General features: G+C 35.2%; 1 protein-coding gene across 3 annotated transcripts in view; it reads right to left on the reverse strand.

Moving 5' to 3' along the window:
- Positions 1–24,563, reverse strand: part of LOC136036917 (tetratricopeptide repeat protein 14 homolog) — a 116,042-nt gene that overhangs the window by 57,071 nt on the left and 34,408 nt on the right. For all 3 annotated transcript variants that reach the window (XM_065719295.1, XM_065719297.1, XM_065719296.1), the window contains 3 exons: positions 19,955–20,113; positions 11,479–11,667; positions 4,820–4,942 (listed from right to left, as the gene is read on the reverse strand). In XM_065719295.1, the coding sequence (XP_065575367.1) occupies positions 4,820–4,942; positions 11,479–11,667; positions 19,955–20,113 (471 nt within the window). The remainder of the gene's footprint in view (positions 1–4,819; positions 4,943–11,478; positions 11,668–19,954; positions 20,114–24,563) is intronic.

Genomic DNA, 24,563 nt, shown 5'->3' on the forward strand with positions numbered 1-24,563 from the left:
CTTGCTTTGTAACCACCAACTCCAGCACAGTGTGATCGGAGCCGAAACATTTTCTTTGCTTCATATCTAGAGAGTTTTTTATACACATTTGTTTCTATATTTCTCTGTTTTTTCATTGTCACAAAAATATTTCCAATCAAATCTCTATTCATTTTAAAACCCTAACGATTAATTTCTTTAATTACCTTATCGAATATCATAACTTCGTAAGGAGTGTCCATGTTGGTTATAAGTATTCCGGACTAAACTCCATATTTGGCCTTCAAATCTGCTATTTCATTTCCAGAGATCCCAATATGGGCGGGAATCCACTGAATAAATACTTTCTTCTTGTTTAATATGTCTTGTCGTTTAATATAACATATAAGGATATCTGTATTTGGTTTCGCCATATTATTAGCATTTATAACTGGTTGAATAGCACCTTTTAAATCAGAGCAAATGGTCACCTTGTCCTCTTCAACAGATCCCTCAATGAACTCCAGCGCCCTATTAATGGCGTAAACTTCTGCCAGGAATACACTGCTCTCTCGAGATAATTTAATTTCTTTGGACAGATTTTTGAATGGGCATCAAAATGCTGCTCCTACGTGCTTCATTTCCCCTACTTTGGATCAATCAGTGAACAATGGAAAGTATCCCCAGTACTGTTTGTCCATCATTATGCAGAATGCAAAGTCTGCTGCTTCAAGACAACTGGATTGATTTCTTGCTTTGATATGTTAGCAGTTGCTTGGCGACCAGGTTTGATGATTTTTTACTTTACTGGGTGGTTGTTTGCTGGTAAAGGTGTTGTTTTTCTTGCTCCAAATGCAATTCTCATGACTGAGTTTTGGATTACATCTAATCTTGCAATGGTAGAATGGCAAGCTGTGCCATAAATTGTTGAGCAATATTTCATTTTAGGCAACACATATTTGATATAATACTGGATCAAAAGTTCTGCTGGTAATCCTCTAGCCATACAGGCCAAACTCTTCATAACATTGAGTCTTTTCAAACATGTTGATTTAAGATACATCACATGGGGTTTCCAGGTACGTTTATTGTCAACCCCTAGACCTAGTATTTTTGCTTCGCTAACATATTTAACTGGACGGCCACTTATGTACAGATCTGGAAGGGTTCTAATTCTTTTCCTGGTGATCACAATTGCCTTCGTCTTTGTTGCAGAAAACTTTAAATCAGCATCTTTGGACATTTTTTCTAATTTTACAATGACCTGGGCTATTGGAGTCCTTATATGGTAGGTGTTACGCGCCATATCATCATATCATCGTGCCATATCAATAGCTCCTCCATCACCCTTCATGTTCATAGGAATATCATATGATCCTACGTTGTACATGTCAGGGCCCAATGCTGTTCCTTGAGGGATTCCTCTTTCAGGAAATACTGTTATATCTGAAATTATTCCACCAACTCGCCCTTTAACTTTACTTCCTTTCAAATTATCATTAAATAATGCTAACATTTGGCATTTTATATCAGCTGTTACTAGCCCTCCAACCATTTTTCTATGAAGTATATTACCAAAAGCACGTTCAATGTCAATTAAAATCGCTGCTAAAATCCGCCCATTTTGCAAAGCATATAATGCCTCCTATTTGAAGCACAGAAGACTGTCTTCTGCGCTTCTATTTTTTCTGAAGCCCTACTGAATGTCTTTCAAAATTTTCTTCTGTTGTATCACAGTTTTCAGTCTCTTTTTCGCCATCATTTCCGTAATTTTCCCCAAAACAGGGAGAAGGGTAATGTATCTGTAGTTTTCAATCTTTGATAGGTCTTTGCCAGGCTTTGGTAACATTACTGCTTCACCATACTTCCAAACATCAGAAAATTTTCCCGCCCTGTATACACCATTACTTGCATGTTGTAAGCATGTAAACATTGAATGCATGTCACAATGTTGAACAAACGCATGTGAAATTGGCTAGCCGAGAAAAGTCGGTCCCGCTTTCAGTTATCTCTGTAATTGTAAGTCTACAGCTAAATCATAAACTTTTACACTATTTTAGCAGGCTTTCTATATGAAAGGCCGGTTGGAGCTGTGGTCATCCTGGACTGACTTGCAACCCAAACCAGATTTCCCAGTTTTAAGACAAAATTTCATACAAACAAGATACTGCAATTTTTCATCCATTTTACATTCGGCACTCAACGGGTTGCCAGACACTACTGAACAAAGAAATCTCAGTGTGCGTTTCAACATATGTTAGGTACTTATAGCTTCCGGGCAATCATATCTGCTCCTCAACACAAAAACAATTTGAGGGGAGGGATAGAGGGGACAGAGGGTGCAGAAGTTTTAGGGGCGCAAAATTTTCAATCAATAATTTAGCGGTTAAAATCATTTTGCAATTTAATGTTTCGTAGTTAGTACATGAAAATAATTAATAAATTTTTAATTAATTGATAAAATAAAAACAAATTAGAAAAAAGAAAATAATGAAATGACAATAATAATTAAAACAATTAATAATAATTAAACCATTTAAAAATAATTAAACAATAAGTTATGAATTAATTAATAAATTGAAAATGATTTTTTTCAAAAAACGAGATTTTTTTTTAAATTTGCCTGAAAATTTTGTGGGAGACAGCAAAGGGGGGGTACAAATCAAGATTTTGCCCCGGGCGCAAGAGAGGCCAGAACCGCCACTGCCTCCTGAGCAGTCATACCAACTGTCTTAAAACTTTCCAATGTCAGCACGTATGTAACTTCTGATGTTTGGAAAAAGAAGAATTTTACACTTGAAATCAGAATATAATGAAGTTCTTTTTAAGTAGGGTAAATGAGACCCTATCAGGGCTTTACATCCGATCTCGTTTCATTTACCTAAATTGACAACTTTTAAAGACTGTCATCCGCTGGGTCTTACTAAAATATCTTGCTACCCTGTCATTTAGGCATTTGATTAAATGATTTACCACGACTTATCTATAAGCTGGCTGATTGGCTGACTATAACATATATACCCATATTTTTATTACCCAATCTTTATATTTATCTTCAACATTATTTAATCTTAACCACTTAAAGCACTATGCGCCTAATCATTGTGCCTGTATAATACTGAATATTAGGCTAGTTTCCAACAGGTGCTGGTAAAACCTTCAATTTGGCTAGCCATTTTTTATGGGAAAATTAAGAAGAAATTACTTTAAAATGCCCAATTAGAAAAGGGGCAAAATTTGAACTATTCGGCTACTTTGAGCTGATAATTTCCAGCGTGTGGGCTTGTTTAATTCAAGAAGTTTGGCAACAATGTGTCTTATCAAAACATACAAAGACGAATCTAAACTTGGAAAAAGATTTATTCGTCAGGTAAAAATCTCGTATTAGCAGGCCATATACGTGTGAACCGTTTGACTCTGATTCACGCCGCTATCTTGCTTCATAACACAAATTCGGGATAAGTCCTATAAAGCCCTTTGAGATATGTACCCTCGTCTGAAAGTTCATCTGATTATTCACTCTTAATCTAAAACCAACGACCTTCAAGAGTCTTATTCTACTTCTCAGTACCCAGCCACTGCCGATATTTTGTCGGCGTGGAGAAAGGTACCGTTGTCTTTAATCTTTACCGGTCTTAGTTTGTCGCTCTTCTGTTATGTCAACAATATCCTGAATTTAAGTTGTACTATCAGCACATTAGCAAGGCTCTTACTTCCCTACAACCCTAATATGTGATGCTCGGCCTCCAGTTCCATACCCGAAAGTCAAAAGTCTTCCCCAAATGTCAACAGTCTTCAATACCTAAAAGTCAGAAGTCTTTCAATACCAGAAAGTCATAAGTCTTTAAATTCCAGAAAGTCAAAAGTCTTTCCCGAAAGTCAACAGTCTTTCAATACCCGTAAGTAAGAAGTCTTCCCGAAAGTCAGAAGTATTTCAATTTCCAAAAGCTAGAAGTCATTTTTTGAACTTGAAGCAAGAGCCACAAGCTGACTTCCTCTCGGGAACTGCAGGATCAAGCCAGCCAATCGCTTTATTTACATTGGTCTATCAATTGGCTCGTCGATAAAGCTTATACAGCAACTTCTAAAAACTCACACTGAACCTCGAGTTCCGTTTTCGTATGCATCCTTTTTTCACGAACAAGATACACTTTGACCATCGTCTTCTTTCAAAACTTTTCAATTATGTTCCTTACCACCTTTCCTGTACGTTGCACCTTTTTGGAAATTATTCACATGTTCAGACGAGTCAAAACTTCGCTCTTCTTTCATTTCATGAAATATATTTTACGTGTCCCCATATGGGTCCACGATTCTAGTCTTGTTTGGAAATTCTAAGACTTTTGACACAATTACTACCATTGAACAGCAAACTTCAACGTATAATTCTCGATTATCCAAAACTGAACCATTTATGGACATCAGTATAGGATAGAGTTATCTATTGAAGTTGTGATGTATTTTGAAGTATTTATTTTTTTCTTTTGTTCTTTTTTTACTATTAATCCTCTTTCTTCTTGTTTTCTACCTGATGGGTTTTCGCATCAGGTAGATGCGAAAACAACATAAAGATACTATACAACACCAGCTTTATTCTATAATACTTTCTGTTTCCCTCGAGCGTCAAGGGATTGTCACACAGACCAATTTACTACCTTCTACACCACAAGATACTCTAAAAGTTAGTTAACCCCTACTATAGTCATTAGTTCTAATTTTTATACTAAACTCTCCAACAACTATAGTTTTATTATACAAGAATGGCTAAATTTTAAAAACTTACTGTTTTCCTTTTTTTATACTAAACTCTCCAACGACTATAGTGTTATTATACAAGAATGGCTAAATTTTAAAAACTTACTGTTTTCCTTGAGCGCAAAGGGTTTCAGCAAGGTACTTCTGAGCATTGGCATGAAAAGGATTTTCATTCAAAGCAGTCATGAAATCTTCAACGGCCTTGTCGAAATTTGCATGATTTGCATATCTAGAAATTCATTCCCTTATTCAGTTTATTTAATTGTAAGTAATAAATGGCACACAAAAATATATTGAACATGGCTTACAAACATGGGACAATTACAAGCATAACTAAATGAGGGTTGCCAAAACATTTTGGGACCGAAATGTCAAAACAAACGAAAAAGGGATACTTTTAGTGCCGGATGACTGAATCCAAATTCAAGGCCTCTATGTCGAGCATAAAACTAACAAACAAACGTCGAAATGGGGAGAAGTCTATTTATTAAACAGAGGAAACAGATCCAAAAATCTGGATATTTCGATCATATAGAAAGCGATCGTCATTCCCATTCATTCACTAGATTTGACTGAAAAATTTCAATGATAGGGTTCATCCAGTCTTGAATTGTAAATTTTCTTCTTTCACATCAAACAGTTCGTAGTAAACAGCAAATTTCTGTCATAATATTAAGATGATCTAAGAAACCCCGAAGTTCAATTTCCCCATAATTCCAAAGTGAAATTACATCAATCTTCTCTCATTAGCAACGATTTGGGGATAAAACAGTTAGTTTGGGAATCAATCGAAATTAGTCTCAAAATAAACAATAATATCAAGCAGTTCGTGGTAACGAACTGTAGTAAGGAGCGGCCGGGCTCATTAGTAACCAAAACTCTAAAATGAAATTTTGATACCAATAGCTACATCAAAAGAATCTTATTTTAATGCTGATTTTAGATATATGAGTTTCATCAAGTTTAGTCTAACCCATCAAAAGTTACGAGCCTGAGAAAATTTGACTTATTTTAGAAAATAGGAGGAAACATCCCCTAAAAGTCATAGAATCTTAACAAAAATCACACCATCAGATTCAGCGTATCAGAGAGCCCTATTTTAAAAAGTTTCAAGCTCATATCTCCAAAAATGTGGAATTTTGTATTTTTTGCCAGAAGGCAGATCACGGATGCGTGTTTATTTGTTTGTTTGTTTTTGTTTTGTTTTTTTCCCAGGGGCGATCGTATCGACCAAGTGGTCCTAGAATGTTGCGAAAGGGCTCATTCTAGCGGAAACGAAAAGTTCTAGTGCCCTTTTTAAGTGACCACAAAAATTGGAGGGCACCTAGGCCCCCTCCCCCGCTAATCATTTTCCCAAAGTCAACGGATCAAAATTCTGAGATAGCCATTTTATTCAGCGTAGTCGAAAAACCTTATAACTATGTCTTTGGGGACGACTTAGTACCCCACAGTCTCCATGGGAGGGGCTACAAGTTACAAACTTTGACCAGGGCTTACATACAGTAATGGTAATTGGGAAGTGTACAGACGTTTTCAGGGGGATTTTTTGGTTGGGCGAGGGGTTGAGAAGAGGGGGAACTTTCCATCGAGGAATATGTCATGGGGGAAGAAAATTTTCATGAAGGGAGCGCAGGATTTTCTAGCATTATTTAAAATAAACAATGAAAAAATAAATATGAAAAAGTTTTTTCAGCAGGAAGTAAGGAGCAGCAATAAAACTTAAAACGAACAGAAATTATTACGCATATGAGGGGCTCACCTCCTCCTAATACCCCGCTCTTTACGATAAAGTATTTTTAGTAATTTCAACTACTTATTCTACAGATTTTGTGATTCAGGGGTCATTTTTAATGAATTGGGACAACATTTAAGCTTTAGTGTAAAGAGCGAGGTATTGACGAGGGGGTGAACTCCCTCTTATATGTAATAAAAACATGAGAGTACGTAAGTTCGTTACAAAATTCGTACAAAAGTTCGTTACGTAAGCTAATTTATAAGTTATGTATATCGTTTACTAATAAAAACATTTGTAAAAAATTAAAAGTTCTAGTTGCCTTTTTAAGTAACCAAAAAATCTGAGGGCAATTAGGCTTCCTCTCCCGCTCCTTTTTTTCTCAAAATCATTCGATCAAAACTATGAGAAAGCCTGTGGGCGAATAAACAAATTGTATGGCCAGAATTGTTACATGTGGTTAATCTATTTATCTGTATTGTTTCTAAGTATTGTTTCAAAGTTGAATTTGTTTAATATGGAAAGACAATGTGGTCTTCGTTGCTATTTACGTCTATTACCTTTTTTAAGTGACCAAAAAGATTGGAGGGCAACCTGGCCTCCTCCCCATCATCTTTGAAAGACTATTCCAATAACTATTCCTTTGGCTATAACACGACACCCCCCCCCACAGTCCCAGGAGAAAGGTAAAATGTGCCTATTTTTTACACATAGTATTTGTTATTGTGAAGTATGTACACATTTTCTGGTGTGGGAGGGAGAATTTTTTGCTGGGGGTTTTTCCATAGAGAAATTTTCTATGGGGAGGGAAGTTTCCAGGGGGTGAACTTGTCAGAAAAAATTACACACAGGGGAATTTTTCACAAGCCTTATATAAAATTCTATTTAAATGTTTCGCTTTCGCTTTTCTGTCTCAATTTTACGCGTGGAATTGTTAAGGTAATTGTCCGGGGTAAATTTTCACCAGGATTGAATTATCTAGATGAAATTTCCGTGGGTAGGGAGATTTTTCCAAGGAGGTGGGGTTAGATTTCTTAACTGAAATTGTTTTAACTGAATGTAAGTAACAGCATTAAACCGTAAAACGAACAGAAACTATTACGTGTATGAAGGGGATTGCTCCCTCCTCAACACCTCGCTCTTTACGCTAAAGCTTGAATTGTGTCCCATTTCTTTAAGAACGACTCCTGAAACACAAGGGTCGTTTAATTAGAACAATAGGAAGCCCCCTCCTCAGCACCTCGCGCTTCATACTAAATTTTAAGTTTTGATGTTGCTTTTTAATTTCAGTTGAAAAATCTTGCTTCTTCATTCAATTCCTGACCATATTTTAAATGATGCCAGGAAATCTGACTCCACCCCCACGGAAAAATCTCTTCTCCCCACATATATATTCTCTAGACAATTCAATCCTGGTGAAAAGTTACCGCGGACAATTGCTCTTGATATCTTTACGCATAAAATTGAGTCAGGAAAGTGAAAGCAAGACATAAGATAAATTTCGTATAGAAATCCTGGATAATTCCCTCAGTGCAAAATTTACCCTGAAAAAATCACCCCCGAAAACTTTTCTCTCCAAGGAAAATTTTTCCCGTGGAAGATCCTATCAGAAAATCCTCCCCAACCGAAAAATGCATGCATACTTCCAAATAAAAATACTATACGTAAACAATGGGCAAATTTTATTACTTAAGATGTTTTTCCAGGGGCTCTGGGGGGGTAATGTTATCTCCAAAGGCATAATTATTCGACCTTTCAACTATGCTGAACAAAATGGCAATCTCAAAATTTTGATCGGACGATTTTGAGAAATAAAGGAGGGTGGGAGGGGGGCCTAGCTGCCCTCCAGTCTTTTTGGTCACTTAAAAAGGGCACAAGAACTTTGATTTTCTGTTGAAGTGAATCCTGTCCCGATATTCAAGAACCACTGGGTCAATACGATTACCCCTTAAAAAAAACATGTTTCCGTGATATTTCTTGGTAAAAAATAACACTTGTTTGCAGATAGGAGGTTGAAACCTCTAGAATAGGGTTCTCTGATACACTGAATCTCGTGGTGTGGTTTTCAGTGGTGTGGACGATTTTGAGAAATAAAGGAGGGTGGGAGGGGGGCCTAGCTGCCCTCCAGTCTTTTTGGTCACTTAAAAAGGGCACAAGAACTTTGATTTTCTGTTGAAGTGAATCCTGTCCCGATATTCAAGAACCACTGGGTCAATACGATTACCCCTTAAAAAAAACATGTTTCCGTGATATTTCTTGGTAAAAAATAACACTTGTTATTTCCCGATCCTGTCCCGATATTCCTGTCCCGATGATATTTCCGTGATATTTCTTGGTAAAAAAATAACACTTGTTTGCAGATAGGAGGTTGAAACCTCTAGAATAGGGTTCTCTGATACACTGAATCTCGTGGTGTGGTTTTCAGTAAAATTCATTTATTTAAAGGGTATATCCCCCTTTTTTAAAAAATCCGACAAATTTTCTAAGGCTCGTAGCCTTTGATGGGTAAGACTAAACTTAATGAAATTTATATATTTGGAATCAGAATAATAAGCCGATTCTTTTGGTATGTCTATTTGTCTTTAGATATGTCTATTGGTATTGCTTTTTACAGTTCTGTTACTATTGAGCCGGGTCACTCCTTACTTACAGTTTGTTACCACGAAATGTTTGATTCAGCTTACATTTAGCCAATATTAAAGAAGAAAATTAACAACTCAAGACTTTTCACAAGCCCTTTTATTGAACTCACTCACACAAAGTGTAGTTTTGTTGTTCTGTGTGTACACTGATAATTGAAAAATACAAGCTAAATTATTTAAGCCGGAAAACGTGAATATTTATACAATAATTTTGGAACAATGTGACAGGACATAGACTACAAAAATCAAAATATCGAGACATCTAGCAAAAAGGCAACACGTCTTTTTACTAGATGTCATTAAATTGTTATTTATGTCGTTTTTTCTGATAGAAAATCCAAGGTGGGCTTCGGCCATATTTTATATTGATGTGGAATTTGCATAGAAAAAGCGCTATTTAGGGACTTTCAAAAAGAAACAAGAAAAAAAGCAACATCACTTTACTTTCTTGTTCATACAGAAGAAATCCTAAGCAAAAATCACTTGACACTAGCTATTAGATCATTTGCCTTTACCATTCTCTTTTTTGTCTTTCTGCTCTAGTATTAAATCTAGTATTTAATTTTGTGCAAACGATTCTTATTATGATGTTAATTTTTTTGTAATTTAAAATTTGATTTTTTTTTTGGCTTGTGATTGTTGTTTACGAATATAGTGTCAACTTATGAGCCATTTTCACGTTCCATCTTACTGCATTTTGTTTGCTGTGTCAACCTCAGTAGCAAAGTATCTATGAGCTTCTGAAGTGCGTTCCTGTATATGGGTAAGGATTTGTGTTTCGTCTGATTTCAGAAATTAAGTACATCTTTCCTCTATAAATAAGCGGAATCATTATTTTGTTTGGTAAGTTAACTCTGAAACGGGAAGAAAGTAACTCAATCCTTTTGTAAAAAATACCGTCCAACAGTTCTGTAATTTTGGTTGCAACGTTAGGAACTTATTTACTTACGTAACTTAACAAAGTTACTTACGTAAGGGACTTAAAATTCGAAGTTTGTCCCAATTCTTTAAAAATGACTCCTGCATCATAAAGGCCGTTTAAGTTAAAATAAATAGCTCTTTCGAAACTACTAAAAAACACTTTAGCGTAAAGAGCGAGCTATTGACTAAGGGGCGAACCCCCTAATATACATGACGATTTCTGTTCGTTGAAAAAACTTGTTTTTCTTATTTAATTTCTGATCGTTTTTAAACAATACAGAAAAAAATCCGGCTCCTCTTTCATGGAAAATTCCCTTCCCCCATGAAAAAATATTCTATGGAAAAATCCTCCGACGCATCCCCCCTCCCAACCAGAAAACGTCTATATACTTCCCAATAACTAATACTAGATACAAACAATGGATGAAGCTCATAACTTGTGGCCCTTCCCCCTGGGGACTGTGGATGGTTAATTCCTCCTCGAAGACAATTATTAGATTTCTCAACTATGTTGAACAAAATGGCAATCTCAAAATTTTTACCAGTTGATTTTGAGGAAAAAAATACGCATAGCAGGGGGCCTAACTGCCCTTCAATATTTTCTGTCACTTAAAAAAGGCACTAGAACTTTTGATTAATGAGCCCTCCTCCGGTCTACTACGATCAATAGTTCGATTTGATCACCCATGGAGAAAAAAACAAATAAACACGCACCCGTGATCTTTCTTCGGGTAAAAAAAAAGATCTTTCGGTTACTATTGAGCCACATCACTCTTTACTTACAGTTCGTTACCACGAACTGTTTGAAAGTAAGTATGGCGAATTAAGGCAATTTTAAATTGAATTTTAAGCAAAAAGTAAGCAGACCTAAGAATTAGAAGCATTCAACTGGGTCGAGGATTCGAGATAATTCCTAATTTTGCAGAGGTTGAAGTAAGAAAAGTCGATATTAAAAAAAAATAGAAAGGTCCAAAGAGAAAGATCCAATTTCTTTGGCGACGAGCACAGGTAACCGTTGCACATCTTACACGCATGTACCATTTATCAAATTTGTGTTTTCAGGTACTGAGTTTGAAGCGTGTTTTGAGCAGGTTCAGCAAAAACCGTTTTCAGGTTCTCCGTGTCGAACGCATCAAAACTTAAAAGCGTTTTTATCTTATGGGTTCCAAGCGTATTGGACACAGGTTCCTCAAAATCATAATGCTCTAGAATAGCATGGTTGAACAAGGGTTCTGAAAAGACACTCGTCCGTGCTGAACACGGTACTTAAAACGATAGCCTGCAAAATCCGTGTCAAACTCCGTGTTGGATATGGGTGGCCTGAAAACAGGGCTCAAATTAGAAAAGTTGTCACCGAATAAAGTTGGACGTCGCTTATTGAAACTCCATGTGGTTTAGAGATAACTTTACAAACACAACTTTATACTCACAAGTTTGTCGAGCAATTTGTTAACAATAAAAAGAACTTACAATGCTCCTCGAGCCACTGACCCCTCAACATTGCAAGGATCAATTTGCAAGGCTTTGTTCAAACACTGAAAAGCTTCAGTTTCGTTGCCTTTCTTGAAATACGCGATCCCTTCGGCGACATGTTTATGAGCCCATTTGACTGCTTGAATCTTGCGCAGATTTGGAGCCATATCCAATGGTGAAATAGCACTGAAAATATATAGCCCAATTAATAGCCAAGAATAAAATAGCCCATTTTACTGCTTGAACCATGGGTACATTTAGGGACATACCTAATGGCGAAACAGCACTAAAAAAATATAGCGTAATTAATAGCCAATGGTGAAAAACCCATTTTATTGCTAGAGCCTTGCGTATGTTTGGGGGCATATCCAATGGCGAAACAGCACTGAAAATATACAGCCAAAATAATAGCCATGGGTGGAATAGCCCATTTTACTGCTTGAGCCTTGCGTACATTTGGGTGCATATCCAATGGGGAAACAGCACTAAAAATTAATAGTCCTTTAGGAGCCAAAGGACAAATAGTCCATTTGACTGCTTGAGCTTTGTTTGAATTTGAGGGCAAATCAAATGGTGAGACAGCACTGAAAATATATAGCCAAAGTAATAGCCAGGGGTGAAATAGCCCCTTTTACTGTTTGAGTCTTGCGTACATTTGGGTGTATATCCATGGCGAAACAGCACTAAAAATTAATAGTTCTTTAGGAGCCAAAGGAGAAATAATCCATTTGACTGCTTGAGCCTTGTGTAATTTTAAGGGCATATCCAGTGGCGAGACAGCACTGAAAATATATAGCCCATTGAAAGCCAAATGTGAAATAACCCATTTGACTGCTTGAGCCTAGCTTACATTTGAGGGCATGTCCGATGCCGAAATAGCACTGAAAAGGAAATAATAGAAAAAAAAAGAAGAGATAGGAGATATATCACATGTAAGACATTAAGCGCGTGATAAAGGTAAAGTAATAGGGTGAGAGGGAGAGGGAAAAGAAGAGAGAAAAACATTAACGTGCGACATTTATATGGCAACTTATACAGAATTCATCGTTCTCAAAAAACATAACAAAAAGACTAAAGGACATATTGGACATGTTTATAATTCTAACTCAAGATACTGTATAGAGAGTCGACGTGTCGTTTTATCTCTTCGACTTTTGTGTCATTATTGATCATTTGTAATAATTGCAAAATTAATCAAACCAGTTTTTGTGCAAAAATTAATTAGGAATATTAATCAAGGTCAGCACCATTTCTTTCTCTGGACATAGCATTTTTAATACAAATTAACATTATTTTCTATTCAGTTCAGTTCCATTTATCATAAAATTAAATCAGTACATTCCCACTTACAGTAAAATTATCCAAAAAAAAAATCCTATTAATCATAATTTCTCCCCTCTAGGAATAACACTGTTGAGGAACCAAAAGATTAACAAAAAAAACAATCAAATAAAAAAAACACATAATGCGGTCCTCATACCTTCTTAAAGTGGGACCCATTCGACATCACTAATTTAAATTATGTGATTAAATTTTTTAACAAAATATTTTTTTTATTTAATGGAGAATGAAGTCATGCGCTATTGCACCAAAACAAACAAATAACTGATAATGATAATTTTTACTTAAGGCCGTGATTAAGTGAACTGATGGAACTCGAAAATCCCATGTTAAATTGAAAATTTATTTTTAAAAAGTACTCAAGTATTCATTGGCGGAAGATGCCGCTTTTAATATCAGGCCATAGCTTCTTGAAGATGCTACAAAATGTTTGAAAGGATTTTGCTCTATTTTCTCTAATTGCTTAGAAATCTTAGAAAATGTCTAGGTCTTTTTCGCAAATCGGTACTATCATGAGCAGAAGACAATAACCTGTAAGATGATTGGAACCATTTTTCGATTTATTTTCCTGTTTTCTAACAGTCCCCTAGAATATTTTCAGCTACCTGAAATTTTTACAAGTCGGTTGCCAGAAAGAATCGTTTCAGATCGCCGATAATACCCCCAAGAGACCAAAATGACAAGCTGGTATAATCAGCTGCTTGTTAATAGAGTGTGAAATTTTCATAAATTATTTCAATGCAATGAAGAAACCTAGAAATGAGAAATAGTCAGGAGCCTTCAGTAAAGTTGTGCAAACAAAGCCGAAATCATGGGGAAAATTAAATCAAAGCGAGGTATACATCTTAAAAGTGTTACCACACATAGACAGCGCCTTTGTAAAAAGTATTTGGAGCTTGGTAGATGTAAATATCCAAAATACCTAATAATGCGGTACGCTGAAGAACTAGACAAGTCAAGAGATTTAGGTCAAGCGACAAACCTTGAGGCGGAGCAGAACCCGTAGCTTCTTCCCCATTGCCCTACCGGATCGTGACTGGTGGTAGAAACTTGGATTGCGACGAATTGAAGGATTGCCGATGGATTTTTGATCCTGCATTTTTCGTGCACGATCTAGAGACTTAAGTTTGGAAGCACAGGTGAGGAGGAAACAACCCGTAAAAATCATAGAACCTTAACGAAATTTACACCACCAGATTCAGCGTATCAGAGAATCCTACTGTAGTTTCAAGCTCCTATCTAGAATTAAACAAAAAAAAAAACAAGTTTTTTTAAGTGAAAGTAAGGAGCGACATTAAAACTTAAAACGATCAGAAATTACTCCGTATATGAAAGGGGCTTTTTCTCTTCAACGCCCCGCTTTTTACGCTAAAGTTTTTTACTGTTTTAAAATGTAGAGTTAAGAGAAAGAGTCAAGCTTTAGCGTAAAGAGTGGGGCGTTGAGGAAGAAAAGCCCCTTTCATATACGGAGTAATTTCTGTTCGTTTTAAGTTTTAATGTCGCTCCTTACTTTCATTTAAACAAACTTTTTTTTTTTTTTTTATTTCTGGACGTCTGTGAATTAATGCACGGTTTGATCTTGGCTCTCCACATATAAATAATTAAAACGAAATTTGCATATTAATTTTTTGAGGCTAAATGGCTTTTTCACAGTTTTCATCGGAAGATTTTGAGAAAAAAGGAGCGAGGGAGGAGGCCTAGTTGCCCTCCTATTTTTGATTACTTAAAAAGGCATCATTTACTTATTATTTTTACGAACGTCTTCGTAAGTAAAAAATATACGTAACTTACGAATTAAATTACGTAGCGAACTTCAATATTCGTATATTTTTATCGCGTATATGAGGGGGCTCACCCCTCGTTGATACCTCGCTCTTGATAATAAAGCTTAAATTTTGTCCCAATTCGTTAAGAATGACCCCTGAATCACAAAGGCCGTAGAATAAATAGTTGAAATCACTAAAAATGCTTTAGCGTAAAGAGCGAGGTATTACGAGGAGGTAGACCCCTTATATGCGTAATAATTTCTGTTCGTTTTAAGTTTTAATGCTGCTTCTCACTTTCAGTAGAAAAAAAAACTTTTCATGTTTATTTTTTCTTTGTTTTTTTTTTAAAAATAATGCTAGAAAATCCTGCACCCCCTCCATTGAAAGTCTCTTCCCCCATGAGAAGTTCCTCATGGAAAAATCCTCCCCGGTAACCATCTCCCCTCAAATATCCCCCCCCCCAAACCAAAAAAATCCCCCTGAAAACACCTGTACATTTCTTAGTAACCATTACTATATGTACACACAGGTCAAAGATTGTAACTTGCAGCCCCTCCCACGGGGACTGCGGGGGAGCAAGTCGTCCCCAAAGACATAGTTATTGGGTTTTTCGACTATGGTGAATAAAATGGCTATCTCAGAATTTTGATCCGGTAACTTTGGGGAAAAATGACCGTGGGAGGGAGCCTAGGTGCCCTCCAATTTCCCATCACCCCTGGAAAAAAAACAAAACAAATAAAGACGCATCCGTGATTTGTCTTCTGGCACAAAATGCGAAATTCCACATTTTTATAGATTGGGGCTTGAAACTTCTACAACAAGGTTCTCTGTTACGCTGAATCAGATGGTGTGATTTTCGTTAAGATCGTATGACTTTTAGGGGGTGTTTCCCCCTATTTTCTAAAATGAGGCAAATATTTTCAGGCTCGTAATTTTTGATGGGTAAGACTATTCTTGATGAAACTTATATATTTAAAATCAGCATTAAAATGCCATTCTTTTGATATAACTATTGGTATCAAAATTCCATTTTTTTAGAGTTTCGTTACAACTGAGCCTAGTCGCTCCTTACTACAGTTCGTTACCACGAACTGTTTAAAAATGTGGAATTTTGTATTTTTTGTCAGAAGGCAGATCACGGATACGTGTTTATTTTATTTTATTTTTTTTGTTGTTTTTTTCCAGGGGTGATCTTATCGACCCAGTGGTCCTAGAATGTTGCGATAGGGTTCATTCTAACGGAAATGAAAAGTTCTAGTGCCCTTTTTAAGTGACCAAAAAAATCGGAGGGCGCCTAGGCCCCCGTCGCACTCTAATTATTTTCCCAAAGTCACCGGATCAAAATTCTGAGATAGCCATTTTATTCAGCGTAGTCGACAATCCTTACAACTATGCCGTTTGGGATGACCTACTCCCCCACAGTCCCCGTGGGAGGGGCTACAGGTTACTAACACTGACCAGTGCTTACATATAGTAATGATTATTGGGAAGTGTACAGACGTTTTCTGGGGCGTTTTCATTTGGTTGGGGGCAGGGGTTGAGAAGAGGGGGATATGTTGGGGGAACTTTTCACGGAGGAATTTGTCATCGGGGAAGAAAATTTCAATGAAGGGAGCGCAGGATTTTCTAGCATTATTTAAAAAAAAAACAATGAAAAAATAAATATGGCAAAGTTTTTCAACTGAAAGGAACAGAATATCCCTGTTATTATTTTCTTGTAAATATTAATTCCTGTAAATATTCCATAATAATTTCTGTTAAAAGGAACAGAAATTATTACGCATATGAGGGGCTCACCTCCTAATACCTCGCTCTTTACGTTAAAGTATTTTTAGAAATTTCAACTATTTATTCTACGGCTTTTGTTATTCAGGGGTCATTCTTAAGAAATTGGGACAAAATTTAAGCTTTAGCGTGAAGAGTGAGGTACTGACGAGGGGGTGAACCCCCTCATATATGCAATAAAAGTATGAGAATACAGAAGTTTCTTTACGTAAGCTAATTTGTAAGTTGCGTATATCTTTAACTAATAAAATTTATTTTTACTTAAATTTTAAGTAAAAAATTAAAAAAAAAGGATTTTAAAAAAAAATTTAAATCTTAAAATTTAAAATTTTTATTTTACTTTAAATAATAAAATTTTATTTTTACCCAACCAAATATATTACTATTTCTCGGCTGAAACATCTCACCAAAGGAAGCTGTCAATCAAAACCTATGACAAGACTTGATAATTGGTGCTATTTGAAGTTTTGACAACCAACGGTCTCTAGAGAATTAAAAGACAGAAGGCTAACCTCACTTCAATTTTGAAGCTCGATATTTTCAAGTTCACTTAATCACGGCCTTAACCCAGTGGCATTTATAGCCTACTGCACCCGGAGCGAAATCTCGGTTAGCACCCTCCTCCCTGTCTAAAATTTTTAGGCCGAATTTAAAGAAAATTTTCACTTATTAGCACTATTTTCATTTATTAACAAAATTTGAACACAAAAAATCACAAAAAAACCTTAAAATTAAAAAAATTCGGTTTGCTTACTTTTATTTTATTTATTTTCTTTTTTATTCGATGTATGAAATCAAATTGGTTACATGTACTCCTAAAGAATGTTAAGGGCCTAGTAAGAACTATTATCTTACTAAGTTCATTAACCTAGGAGAGAGAGAGAGAGAGAGAGGAAGAGAGAGAGAGAGAGAGAGAGAGAGAGAGAGAGAGAGAGAGAGAGAGAGAGAGAGAGAGAGAGAGAGAGAGAGAGAGAGAGAGAGAGAGAGAGAGAGAGAGAGAGAGAGAGAGAGAGAGAGAGAGAGAGAGAGAGAGAGAGATTAACTCTTTAATATTGCAAGGAAGCGGATTTTCTCTTCTAAGAAGAGATTCATTGATGAATTTTATGGGAGCCGGCGTTTACCCCCCGCGAAAAATCCGCCATATTCCCCCTGGAGGGTTCAGGATGTTCATTAGAAGGGAAATTAAAAGTTATACTCATCTGTTCAAGTCAGAGGCAATCCTATAACATTGCCTATAGTAAAGGGTCACAAGGTTTAATGTATTAATATTTATTTATCTTTTTCCAGAGGCGCTTCATATGGAATGGGTGGTCGTGTAAACTTCAAAGGGGGCTCCAACGATTGCAAATTAAAAGTTTTATTGCCCTTTTTAAAATTCAGAAGTGATTGGGGGGCAACAAGCCACCCGCCACACTTTTTTCCTCAAACGCGTCCGACTGGTATTTTGAGATAGCCATTTTGTTTAGAAAAGTCCGAAGATTTAAAGATTAAAAATTATCGTTTTAAAGAATTTAGATAAAGAGTCCAACTTTAGCATAAAGAGTAAGACTTTGGGGAGAGAGTGTCCCCCTCATATACAGAATAATTTCTGTTTGTTTTAAGTTTTAATATTACTTCTTACTTTTAGTTGAATTTTTTTTTTTTAATTTACTTACTGATCATTTTTCAAATCAAGCCCAGGCATAACCAAGATATGACGTGAGCTACCAACGAGCTTGGGACTGTTTTAATTTTTCAATTTTAGTTTTAAAGATCTCACTTTATTATAAGCTTTATAGTTTATATACATAGTTTACTGTGGACGGCTCGTGAATATACAGACGAAATATTTTTAAGGTTTTGTCTTGGGTAAATTCCCTGTTCTTTGCTTGCTGTTGTTTTATCCACGATCGTTCTTTGGCAAAAAAAAAAACACAATTTCAAACGTTTGCCTACAAGGCCATAGACTTCTACAATGGGGTTCTTTATTCTTTTGTAGTTAGGGAGGGAGGAAGATGTTTCAAAGAGTGAATCCTAATGCCAAAACACCCCAACTCTCATTGAACCTTCAGATAAATACAGAATGGAGAGACGAGGGGAGAGCGGAGGTAGAAATTAATAGATGATCCCAAACGCAGTATCCAGGACTTTTGCTTGGGGGGGGGTCTATTTTTTTTTCAGCGGGCATTAGAAGCTAATATTTAATCCTTCTTGATTCCCGCAAAAAATTTCTAGTCTACGCTGTTATTATGAAAGTAAAGAGTAACATTAAACCCTAAAATGAGCAAAATTTATTCCGCATAGGAGGGGCACCTGCCCCTTCCTCGTCCCCATCTCCACCTCATGGTCATAGAAACTTCGGAGAATATATATATATATATATATATATATATATATATATATATATATATATATATATATATATATATTCTAATTTAGTCTGATACTGACTATATTATACTAAAATATATGTATTTTCAACATATTATAAAAACGCAATTCATTACATAATATATATAAATATATATATATATATATATATATATATATATATATATATATATATATATATATATATATATATATATATATATATATATATATAAATATATATATATAAATATTTATACATATATAAATATATATATATATATATATATATATATATATATATATATATATATATATATATATATATATATATATATATATATATATATATATCGGAGGTTCGAGAAATGTTGTCACAGCGCCATTTATTTTGAATTGTGTTTCTAATTGAGCGGATGTTCTAAAAAATTAGCCACATGGTAATGATGAATTCTATAATTGTTTAGTTCATCCAGGTTTTTTGCAATGTGTTAATATTTGTGATTTGGTAAAATTTATAATATTTAGTTTACCTATTGATGCTAAAGGGAGGGATATATTAACAGGATAAGCTTGTTTTGGTTTTACTTGGTTGTTTTACATTTGCTGTTTTTTTTTTTTTCATAGACATGTATTTTGGGGGTGATACCTGACGTGGGGATGCCATGGATATTCTGTGGTAGCCACAACACTGTGCTGGGTAGAGAATTTAGAGTGGCGAAACCCTATATAGGCCAGTGTATTCTCCTGATGAGCCCTTATGTTGGGTGTTGCCTCTGAATTATTTGTCTATATTATTTTTTCTATTGTTTGGTAAATGACGACTTATACTTATTGACGACATGACTGCCTGTCCATGGATTATTCTTTATGGTTGATTGTGTGTGGCTATGCTGTTTGACCTATGTGATTGTATGGATGAGTAGGGTTAAGGCCTCATTCAAGTGCGTGTCTATATTAATCACTAATTTAGGAAATCAGTCTTTCTTTTCTCCTTCTGTCTCTTTTTTTTTTTTTTTTTTTTTTTGTGTTTGTGCTGTAGCATTGGTGATTTCTCTTTTCATGATATATATATATATATATATATATATATATATATATATATATATATATATATATATATATATATATATATATATATATATATATATATATATATATATATATATATATATTCTCATATAGTCTGATAGTGACTCCGCAGGTTAGTAGTAGTAGCAGTAGTTACTTACCTCAATCCCATCATATGGGTATAGGTTTCTTTAAGGGATCCAGTAGAAACTATTCCTAGGCTTTTGGCTAGAATTGACATTGACTCCGGATTCTCCCATTCCGGCGAATCCTCAAATGCATCGTCAAAGGTCCACCCTTTTCGTCTCTTTGTGTCATACCTAGAGTTGAAAAATCATTGTTATTGCTGAGAAAGCTATTGATTAGTAAAATGATATCAAAGACAAGCAAATTGGCCGTTCACAAGCCATTCTCAAAAGGTCCACTTCTTATAATCTAGAGGTCTTAGCGTCTTAACTTGATATAGTCACAAGGATCTTCTCTAAAATAAGGACTAATACAAAAGAAAAGGACATCTAATCCTTAAAAATTTAGCAAAAGAACAGAATATCTAATAAAAAAGAAAAGGATAAGGATTCCTAAGATATTATAAAATAAGGACTAATACAAAATAAAAGGACATTTAATCCTTACAAATCTAACAAAAGAACAGGATATCTAATAAAAAAGAAAAGGATAAGGATTCCTAAGACTTTCGGGACCACCGTCATTTCACCAAAAGCATCACCTCCAAATGACAAATTTACTACAACAAAGCACATTAACTAGAAACCACAGCTGAAGCACATCAGCATAGCACATCATTAGATTACATTAACAAACACCAGAACCCAGAATTGAGGACATCACCTCTTACTCCAAACTATATTTGGCTTCCATCCAGCAAATTTATCTGGAGGCTTAGTTTTCTGTACCCCTCCCCAAACACCGTGTTTCAGCATTAAATAAGTGCGACTAAGTCACCTGTTATTATATTTCATTCAACCAAGTTTCAGCCAAGTTTGGCTGAATATCTTCAGATCATCTCCGCTTCTTGTAATTTAGAAATTTTAGCGTCAAAAAATTGAACGACTCTTAGCTTTATTCGGCCACAAAGATTTTCTCTAAAAATAAGGTTAAAATCTCACGAAAATCCTTTCCTTAGAAGCACATTTGTTTGACTCCATTCAAAATTAAACTTAGAACATATTAAAGCACATAAACAAACACCAAAACAAGACGGCTGTCGTGTTAAACCAGCACTAGCACTGAATCTTATTATTGAATTTTCTGAAATGTTTACTATCACCGATCTGGTCAAATTAGCCTCTCTGCTATTCAAAACCATGAAGCTGTTTTTGCCCAAACGAGAGCGGGAGCTGGATGTGTGGTGCTAGAGTCCCAAGAAATACAGATGCAACTATGACCCACAGGTTACAGTGGTCGAGCAAAAAACAAATAGTATGTCGGATTGGAGTTAAACCTTATTGTTGAACTAAAAGTCCTATTGGCTAACAAAAGCTCTAGCTCTATCAATTTTATTTGCAATACCGGGGCACTATAGTATGGATCCTGGTTACTAGAACGTAGCACATCCCTTAAATAGGTCGGATCGAGCAAATTATTCTATATTATAATTGTATTTGTTCATCAATTTCGCTGAATGAATTTCCCCCGCCCAGTCTAGCAATCAGACTCATAAAGGTATTTTTATAACCGTACCTCTACTCTCGTTTCCGCAAAGGTCTGACCTGGTGCAGAGTATACAGAACACACCACTAAGGATCTTAGTTTCCACCAGGTTTGGTTCCTAAAAGTATCCTAGAGTAGTTCCATGAGTATCTGAGGAATACCAACGAAAGAAAAAGTCCTGACTCCAAAAAAGCACAATCATAACAGTAGCTCTTGGTCACCGCGGTTCTGGTTGAGACCTGACCTCCTCTTCTGAAATATGTCTTGACGAAAGATATCACAGTTGCACTTCTTCATCTCCGAATCTGTACCTTACCGAAATAACAATTCAGCTATTACTTCTGACAGATCACGAGAATCGACAGATTATTATTCTGATAATATGTTTTTAAAACATTTTCTTTTACTTATGCAAAATTTTCGCTCGTATCTTATGCCCCCTTCTGCTAAGTGTGTTGATAACATATTTTTTAGTCCCTTTCGTCGTCCCCTCCGTTAATAAAAGCATAACTGGTAAATTAAATCTTATCACTATTTTTTGTTAGGATTTGACAACCTTTTCTATTGAATGCTCTGATATTAAGATAATAGGGACGTCCCCTTCCCCCCATTCGGTTGAATCTGGTACGGATTCTCAAAAATAAAAACTGAGATAGCGGCTATTGTTTCCAATGCTTGGTTGATATTCAGGTTTTGCTCAGGGAATATACCGGAATCTAAATATCATCTTATTTTATACAACAGGTGATATGTCCCTAACACTCAGCCAATTACAATGTGAAAACAGTGCCGTAGGGCTACGCAACAGATGACGTATGCTTGAGTATTTTTACAGTCAGTCAGTTGGTTTTCAGATGCTCGCAAGAGCGTTTGATTTTTTGGCCTAAAGGCAAGTGGGCACACCTGATGATAAAGATTGCACATAGTTAGGGTGTTTTTACGAACAACATTTTTGTAGAGAATCTTTAATCTTTTACCGTTAGTTAAGGTATTAGTAGGAGATTCATATGGTAAGTTCACGTAAACTGGCATATCACATCACATAAACTGGTAAGTTCCCTAAAAACTGGCAAAATAGGTCTATCAGCAAGTCAAAAAGGCGGTGAAACCAGTTAGTACTCTAGAACATAGTCAGGAGGGGGCGATCACCAGGAAGACAGGTATAGTTTGCATAAGAAAATACAGTTTGAATTCCCTTGGTTGGCTTAAAACTGTTTCCATCATTTTATCTATTTTTTTTACTTCGTGACAATTTTAAATTTTCTTCAACCAAGAAAACAGTTAACACGAAATAAAAACAGGACCGAAGAACGGACAACAACACTTTTCTACTTCTTCAAGATGGTGCAGTTTTTGCATCTTCTTGAAGTTAGAGAAAAGTAGATTGAATTAGAAGAAGAAATAAAAGAAGCAGTAGAAGAAGTAGTTCTTTTGGTAAGTTTTCTACGGTAGGTTCTTTCTTGAAGTAGAAGAAGTAGTAGAAAAGTACATAATTATAAAGTAGGTGCAATTTTGCCGTTTCCACCATTTTTTTTACTTTGTGACTTTTCTACATTTCCTTCAACAAAGAAAACAGTTTACACAAAAATAAAAACAGGACCGAAGAACAGACAGCAACACTTTTCTTCTACTTCAAGAAGGTGCAATTTTTGCACTTTGAAGTTGAAGAAACTAGAGTGAAGTAGAAGAAGCGGAAGAAGTAGTAGAAGAAGAAGAAGTTTTTCGGTAATTTCTTACGGTAGTAGTTCTTATAGTAAGTAGTTCTTACGGCGAGTTCTTTCTTGAAGTAGAGAAATTAGTAGAAAAGTACATTATTATAAAGAAAGTGCATTTTTTGCACCTTATAATAATTGTTCAAGTCAACTATATGCTTTTATATGCTAAAATACCGTTTTAAGTGGGGTATGCAAACTTGCCACGATCTTAACAACTGTGTACTAGTGTCCAAAGGTACTGATGAAGGTAGTTTGAAAACTATACCACCCACTGCTTTTCTTTTTTCTGGCGAGAGAGATTTCCATAGGCGTTCACGAAAAGGGACAAGAGACTTTAAAAAAAAGTAAGTCAAATATATACATTAAGAACCTCTTCGAGCAATTTTTTTTTACAGAAATGCCCCCCATGGACGCAGGCAGAGGGTGGGATTACCCAAATGAAACAAGAAGATATAAATTAATTCATGTAAATAGGAAAAATAGGAACAGTTCTATTTAATTTTTGAAAAATCAAAGGTTAGGGTAACATCTGCTACCGAAACAAACAGTTTCTGGACCAAAAAGATTACGAAGAGCATTTTTTCGGATTAAATTTAAGATTGAACACTTTCAGGATATTTCACATTCATCAATGTTAAAACGCGTTAACTATTGAAAAGAAAATCTTATACTAAATAAACACACGGCTTGCTTTGTACAGATCCTTAGAAGTGGGTAAATGAACCAAAAAACGATTCAGTAGAATACTTATGTGTATTGGCTAGTCATGTTAATTAACAAATTGTTTTAATTGATTATTTACTTCAATTGATTAATTATTAAACTGTCAATTAATTAATTACTTAGTTAATTAAAAATAAAAACATTAAGGAAAATAGAAAGATATTGCACATAATATATAACATTAGAAAAATTAAACAAAATAAAATCGCTAAATATGAAGCATCAATCTGACTAAGTGGATCATGAGTTAACCCACAAAGCAGTTTTCCTGATCGGATATTCGAAGACAAACATATTGTGCGAATCAGACCTCCTTAAAGGGATTTTGGGGACCGAACCAATGACTGAGTGTTTTCAAAGTTTTCTAATTACAGCATTGTTGCAGAGAGTCAATCTTAAGAAATTAAATTAAAATCAATTAAATAAATTTCTTAATTGAATTTACTATTTGGTCAAATTAATTAACTAATTATCTTAATTTACTAAGTATTTAATTATTAATTGTTAATATATCACTAAATTCATTACACAGTCAATTAAAAATAAAGAGTATAAAATAATCATGCTAAATATTACATATATATAAACAAAAATATATTTAAGAAAAATCTATCGCTAAATATGAATGAAATTCTTTTTTCATGTCAATAGCTTTTCATCA

The sequence above is a fragment of the Artemia franciscana genome, chromosome 16 (assembly GCF_032884065.1).
Source record: "Artemia franciscana chromosome 16, ASM3288406v1, whole genome shotgun sequence".
Taxonomy (NCBI): Eukaryota; Metazoa; Arthropoda; class Branchiopoda; order Anostraca; family Artemiidae; genus Artemia; species Artemia franciscana.